The 7,824-nt window shown below is 36.5% G+C and overlaps 1 protein-coding gene across 5 annotated transcripts in view; it reads right to left on the bottom strand.

Moving 5' to 3' along the window:
* Positions 1 to 202: 202 nt before the first annotated feature.
* CBLB (Cbl proto-oncogene B) overlaps positions 203 to 7,824 on the bottom strand; it is a 214,784-nt gene continuing 207,162 nt past the window's right edge. For all 5 annotated transcript variants that reach the window (XM_058731522.1, XM_058731523.1, XM_058731521.1 and 2 more), the window contains one exon: positions 203 to 3,815. In XM_058731522.1, the coding sequence (XP_058587505.1) occupies positions 3,556 to 3,815 (260 nt within the window). In that variant the 3' untranslated portion in view covers positions 203 to 3,555. The remainder of the gene's footprint in view (positions 3,816 to 7,824) is intronic.

Genomic DNA, 7,824 nt, shown 5'->3' with positions numbered 1-7,824 from the left:
CAGAAGGAGCTTATTTATGTAAATATCTTAAAAGGATATGGTTTTGGTATTTAATAACTAATACCCATCTGGGATGGGCATTTGGTACCATTTTGTCCAGTTAACTTTTGAATCCAATGTCTTTTGTTTAACACAAAGAAAACATAGAAATGCTGTGAAAGAAATGTTTGTGTTCATTAGAAAAATATATACCAACTCTGCATTTTGTTAAGATTCATTTTATAAAATACCTTAAAAGAACAGATAAAGTACTTGAGTTTACATAATAACCAGAATTGAAAAAAGATGAATATAAATTAATTGAACACATAACTATTTTGCCACATTAGACAAGTTTTAAAAAGGCATTAAAAAAAATAGTAATTGGGAAGAAACCCTTCACTCTATTGCTGTCTTTTTCTGGCAACTTTTCCTAGAAGCACTAAAATTCCAGGTCAACAGGCAGTACCTGTATTGTTGAAAACACACTGTAATTTGCTTCCAAATGTGTCAGCTTAAGAGAAGAAAATGAAAATTTTAACCAGGTTAGATAATTCAGTGCAAATTAAAGCTTCAAGTTGAAAATTCAAGAGGAAAAATAAATGTCCAAACTGTAGGAAATGCTTATGGAACTGAAAAAGAAAAAAAATTCACATTATGAAGAAATCTTTGCAAGTGTTCTTGTGTGTGAAATATTGAGTTAACAAATGGACCCTTTGAAGTTGCAATTAGGGCTTTAGTAAGACTATTTGCAATGCGGGCGATGGGAGGTGAACAGGCAAGAGCTAAAGGTCATGTGGAAGGAGGTTCAAGTTAACCATAAGCACTACTCTGATTCAATTGTAGAAAATTTGGCCAGGGTATTGCAGACATCAAGGGGAAAAAAAATTATGCAGACTAATTTACTGGGTTATCATTGAGGATAAGTACTTCTATCCCCAGAACATGTTGGGGGATGGAGGAGAGCAATATTGGCCATGATTTAAGTATATGGATTATATGGTGTACTGGCTCAAAAAATAATTGTATTACTAAGTCTTGAGAAATGGGAGGAATGTTTAACTTTCTGGATCACAGTGAAACCAAGTCACCTTCATTTCCAACCCTTAATGGGTAGTCACTTCTATGATTAAAGTATTTAGGTTTATTTCTACAAAAAATATATATATTTTTTGAGTTTGGTAGTCGTTGGTAATAGGTAGCAATGGGCTTTTCATGACTGTTTGAAAGTTTCCCTCTTTCCATTCCACTCAGGTTTTTGATTCATTCTTTTTCATGATAAAACTGAGGGCTACTATTGGGTACAAGAGGCAGAGATTTTAGTGGGGGCTAGCTAGCACATTTTCTTTGCAAAATAGATTTAAAAAGTCTAAATTTACTATATTATCACCAGTCTTTTTCTAATTCTCACTGGAAAATTTCACATATTTGAAAATTGTCTGAAGATGTACTATGTTTCCTAACATTTGTAGTTTAGCTCATTCCCTATTAAAGTTATAACAATGTTATCACAATGAATTGGCAACTTTTGGCTTTTAGTTGTACCTATGATCAGCAAGTCATAAAAAAACAAAATATACAGTGCTATTTCAATGTGACATCAGAGACTGGTTAAACAAAAAGTGAATAATCATGATATATGCAGAGTTCATAAATCAATGAAGAATTAGCTGATGCAATTTTTTAAAAGTATAAAAACTGCACTCCTCCACCTGGAGGAAGAACATCTAAGGAAAAGTAAAAATTCCTCTCCAGTGACATTAACCAGTGCAGAATCACTTGAAATTAAAACACCCAAGACCTGTGACTCCTCACAAGGACCTCCTATCGTGATAGCCAAATTGACGAATAAGGACATGTGGCACATGCCTCTTTGAAAACAATGCATTAGTTCACCTCCCCAGGTTAACCTGGTGGCTGTTCCAGTCCTGAACATGGACTTCCCTGGGGTCCTGCTAGCTGTTTGGTCCTGTCCTTTCAAAGCCTGAAGCTCTCAGATGCATCCTATTACATCACACTGGGTGTGAAGTTTAGAGAGGGAATGGTAGAAAGGTGCACAAACCCGCAATTAGTCCATATTTAGGGAACCTTCTGTGGGTTCAAGCATTTTACACAGGCCTAGTTTTTGTCCCATTTCTCCACTACTCATTAGGCTTTGTCCATCAGAGAGAGACTTTTACCACCAAAAGCACAGATAAAGAATAACAAAACATTATATTGGAATCAGTTGCGAGTTTGTGCTTTAAAAACATAGTGCCTAATGGCATCAAGCACATCATAGATGCTCAATAAATATTTGTAGATTAAAGTAATGTTTCTGAAGAACCAACCTCCATTTTGGGGGAGAAAAAAAAGCAAAACTAGATGAATTTCTTTCCCCTGACTGGATGGAGCAATGAGAATCTACAAATCAAATATGAACTCTAATTTGATTGCAGAGATTTTGCCAAAGGAAAAAAAAAAAACATTGCCACAGTAGCATTGGCACTTAACAGTGCATCAAAGATTTAACTTTTCCACTGCAATGTGAGCTGGTTCCTAAACCTGTTAGGTACCAGAGTATAATCACTCAAATAGGAAATGAACTCTATTCCACTTCGGGAAAGGTATGGTAATTTTATCTGAAAATTATTAATATATTTCAGGGAGACGGCCCTCTTACTCAGCATGCCTCAAAGTAATGCAGGCATAAATGTCAGGGGACCTCATTATATAACTTCAGTACGGCATTGTCATGTGCAAGTGTATTTCTCCCACATCTGCAGTAGTTGCTTTCTAATATTTTATATTTTTACAGAGTAGTGACACCCCTGGGATGGCAAAGATGAGAATATGGGAGGTTAAAGATCAAAAAACTTACACTAAAAAGGGATGTTCCTTTAGATCATATGAAAACCCCTTATCAAAAGGCAGTTAGTTCATTGACAAAAAAATGCTTTATACATTCATAATTTTCCCATCTCACAACAGCAAAGGTTTCCAAAGAAAAGACTCAGTAGTGAAGGCCACACACTTTTTTTTTTTTTTTTTGCATTAGTTTGACACATTGAAAATCAGAACCTTTAAAGCATCTTGTAAATGGGAGAAATGGAACTGGACCTGGGCAGGAGTGGGGACGGGGCGGGGTGGGAGAGATCAAAATGAACATGTGACTAAGCTGTTGACGTGGACAGTGAGGGAGTTGGTGGGAGATGTTACAGCAGACCTGACCACTCTACCAAGGGTCTGTAAAGAACACAGTACAGGTATCAAAAAAACAAAAACCCTAAAACGAATCTAAAAACAAACTGCAACTTCGCCAACTTGTAAACAAGGAAAAGCATTTCACAGACTCAAAGTTCAAGGGAAGTAAACGTCTTTAAATTATTTTTGTCAGTTCAACCCTGATTTAAAAGTATGGCTAGCAGAAATAAGCACAGCTGTTGACATCCTGAGCAAGCAGCTGTCTTCTGAGAAGCAGCACTTCCAAGCCTCTTCTCGAGATGCCACACGAGGAGACACCTTCTCTCACTTGTCTCTTTTCCATGATCCTGGAATATCGAATGCCTGCCATTTTGGTGTTAACAGTCTTGGCTGCTATAGATTTAGACGTGGAGAGACTGGAGGCGGGAAGGCAAATTCTCGGAGGATGCTACGTGCCACTTCGACGTTATTCTGAGCTATCTCTAAGGCTCTCTTCACTTCTTCAAAGGCATAACCCTCTCCCATGAGTTTTGCAATTTTCGCATCAACATTTTCCAATGCTGCCTCGGGCCCATGGGGTTTTCTGTGGTGGATTTCTGGTGCAGTCCTGCGGGGTCGTGGTTTAGGAGGTCTGGCTGGTGCTTGTGAACCATCTGTAGATTTTAAAAGAGAGACAGCATGTAAATAATGGGATAAAAATAAAGATAACTTATTGGTATGATCTCATTCTATATGAAAATGCTGTTTTTCATTATCTCCATAAAAATTTTTTTTTCTCATTTTTATATACTATTGTAGGGTAGGTTATATTGTCCCCATTTTGAACATTTAAAAAACGGAGTTAGAATGTGTTGGAAGTTTGAGAAATTAATACAGATTTCTTCCCAATTCTACATAGTATTCTTTAAGCCATATAAAATAAGGGATAGAAAAGGGGAAAAAAATTAAAAAAGAAAGGCTTTCAGTATGGGAACACAGCTTATTTTTTCCTACTATGGTGAAGGAACTTTTTTGGGAAGTTTCTACCAGAGGAAACTGTTACAAGGTTGTCAACATTCCTGGGAGGACATCCCCATCAGGTCCTCCATTCCACCCAGGCCACAGCACAGTTACTCTGAGCAATATGCACTGTAATGTCCTGGCCTGTCTGATTTTTTAAGTTAATCATGCTGTCAACTGTGCTGGGGAAGGGGGGAAATAGCAGGTGCTTCGGGTCTACTGTTAGTTAACCGGCTGAACAGAAGTAAACAGTGCTTTGTTCAAATACTGTATCCAGATTGCAACTTTGGAAGTTTTGCTAAAGAAAAAGCAAAGCCAGTGGAAACCTCAGCAGTGAAGATTTGGGCTCCATATCAGTCCCCTGATAAGTTTCTCCAAGTTAAATCAAATGACACTGGTAACCATGAATGGAGAGTAATCTTACTAAGAGAAAAAGTTATAGACCACCATGGCACACAGATCACCAGGGCAGGGACCAGTAGCTTGAAAAGGCACTTCTGTTGTGGAGTTCCATAATATCTATACTTGGTACTATATATCAAAAGCCAAAATTAAAAAAAAAAAAGAAAATAAAAATTGTCAAATTTATGCCATGAAATACATTTATGGATTTAAGACTCTTTAAACATCAATGCTTCTTTAATATCTTCCGCAGACCACTGACAAATGTCCGATGATAAATCAAAGTTAAGTGAATGAGGAAGTGAGGGTACAATCCAAATGCCTTGTGACTCTGGTCTCCATCCTCTCCTTCCTCGTCTCTGCTGCTTTGCCAACTTTCCCAATACCTTCATGGGAAATTGTAAGCAGATATTTTCAATAATAATCAAATTGAAATAAAAAATTATCTAGTCCATTCTTTTACATTTTTCTTACAAGTCTATTTTTCCATGAGAAGGTAGCTTGTAAAAAATACCCTGTTTACAATTCTAGCAATATAGCAGCATAGAATACATATGTGAAAGCCTCCAGTATGAAGATACTCAGTTCCACACCACATTGTATGGTAGTCTTAAATTTTCTTATAGGATACTGCCCAGTTTGAAAAAAAGATATAGCTGTAGATACAGCTTATTAAATTACGCTCATATACAAGAACATACATTAATTTCTGGTTCTTGCTCAAGTCTGTACTGTTTCTTGCATCCGTAACTAAACATCTCAAGTTAATTATGGTCTGCTAAATTGCATTTCTTACTGTGTTTTCAGGTTCCATTTATTTTCTATTAAGTATTTCCATTATGTCACACAGAGATGGACAATAAATTTTACTTCACTTCTAATCATTTCCAAAAAAAAAAAAAAAAAAAAAAAAGATTAGAAATCCTAGCAAGCTTTCTGAGCTTCAACACAGAATTCATACATTGAAATCCTGTCTGTTCTGGTTTACTTTTGGGTGAGAAAAGTACTTAGACTTAAATACAAGTCTAAATTCCTTGTATTCTATAGGTAATTCTTTAAGAGTTTTTTTAATACTGTTATTTTGTTTTTGTCCAAAATACGGAGAAAGGCACATGAATGTCAAGCATCTTTGAAAAGAACAGCTAAATATATCACATAAGTGGGAAGGCTACTGTGGCAGCCAGAGACATATTGAATAGTATAACTGACAATGAAGTCTTAAGATTTAGAACTTTTAAATTTAATAAGCTTATGTATTTTTAATTGAAGTACAGTTGACATAAAATATATTAGTTTCAGGTGTACAATAATGATTTGATATTTATATACATTACTAAATGCTCACTATAGTATAGTTACCATCTGTCACCAAAGTTATTACAATATTATTGACTATATTCCTTATGTTGTACTTACAACTGGAAGTTTGTTCTTCTTTTATTTTTAATGTTTATTTTTGAGAGAGAGAGCGCAAGGGGGGGAGGGACAGAGGATGTGAGGCAGGCTCTATGCTGACAGCAGAGGGCCTGATGCAGGGACTGAACCCACGAACTGTGAGATCATGATCTGAGCTGAAGTTGGATGATGAACCCACTGAGCCTCTCAGGTGCCCCTCGAAGTTTGTACCTCTTAATCTCCTGCAGCTATTCTGCCCATTTCTCAACCCCCATACAACTACTAGTTCTCTGTATTTATGAGGTTTTTTTGTTTTTTTTTTTTTTTTTTTTTTTTTTTTAGATTGCACATACAAGAGAAATCATACGGTATTTGTCTGACTTATTTCATTTAGTATATATAATACCCTCTAGGTCAATCCACATTATTGCAAATGTCAGGATCTCATATTTTACGGCTAATATTCCAGTGTGTGACTTTCTGTGTGTATATACACCTTTATCCATTCATCTATGGATGGACACTTACATTGCTTTCATGTCTTGGCTATTGTAAATACTGCTGCAATGAACACAGGGGTGCATCTATTTCTTTAAGTTAGTGTTTTTGTTTTCTTTAGAAAAATACGAGAAGTGGAATTACCCTCTACCCTTTTAATGTGTTTATGTAATATTGCATATGCTTTTATTATGAACCTCCCTTAACTATTGTTGATACAGTTGATTTTACCACTTTATAAGTAATTGATCTACTAGTTTTACTATGTAAGGCCTTTTTTATTTTTCCACTTAAGAAGTCCCTTCAGCATTTCTTGTAACGCTTGTTTAGTGGTGATAAACTCTTTAACTTTTGTCTGGGAAACTCTCTCCTTCAATTCTGAATGATAATCTTGCCAAGTGCAGTATTCTTGGTAGTAGGTCCCCCCCACCACCCCCCACTTTCAGCACTTTGGATGTATCATGCACTCCCTTCTGGCCTGCAAAGTTTCTGCTGAAAAATCAGCTGGAAGTCTTATAGGTGTTCCCTTATAGAGGTAGTTGCTTTTCTCTTGTTGCTTTTAAGATTCTCTTGTTATCTTTAATTTTTGGTATTTTAATTATTATGTGTCTTTGTGTGGATCTTTTTGGAGTCATCTTGCTTGGGGCTCTCTGTTCCTGAGCCTGACTTTATTTCCTTTATCAAGCTACAGAAGCTTGTAGCTATTACTTCTTCAAATAAATTTTCTGCTCTTCTGTCTTCTGGGACTATTATAATACAAATGTTAGTATGTTTGATGTTGTCCAAGAGGTCCCTTAACCTATCCTCATTTTTTAAAATTATTTTTTCGTTTTTTCTGTTCAGCTTGGATAACTTCTACTGTTTGGTCTTGTAGATCACTAATTCATTCTTCTGCATCCTCTAAGCTGCTGTTGATTCCCTCTAGTGTGTTTTTCAATTCAGTTAGTATATTCTTCAGCACTGACTGGTTCTTTTTTATATTTTCTTTGTTGAAATTCTGAGATCATTCGCTCTTCTCCCAAGTCCAGGAGCATCTTTAAGACCATTTATTTGAACTCTTTATCTGTTTCAATTAGTTTTTTTTTTTTTTCCCCTGAGGTTTTGCCTTGTTCTTTCATTTGGAAATTATTCCTCTGTCTTCTCATTCCTCTGTCTGACTCTGTTTCTACATATTAGGTAGATCAGCACTGTCTCCTGATCTTGAAGGTAGTGGTCTTGTGTAGAAGGTCTCCTATAGGGCCCAGAAGTACAGTCTTCTCCGGTCATCAGAACCAGGTGCTCCAGGGGTATTCCATGTGTGGTTTATATGCGGGTGGGGCTGGCCTCTCCCCACCCCAGGGCAGGAGTTCCTTCGGGGGGCAGCATGCT

The sequence above is a fragment of the Neofelis nebulosa genome, chromosome 5 (genome assembly GCF_028018385.1).
Source record: "Neofelis nebulosa isolate mNeoNeb1 chromosome 5, mNeoNeb1.pri, whole genome shotgun sequence".
Lineage (NCBI taxonomy): Eukaryota > Metazoa > Chordata > Mammalia > Carnivora > Felidae > Neofelis > Neofelis nebulosa.
Note: the sequence above shows the minus strand (reverse complement) of the source record. Positions and strands in the feature narration are given on the sequence as shown.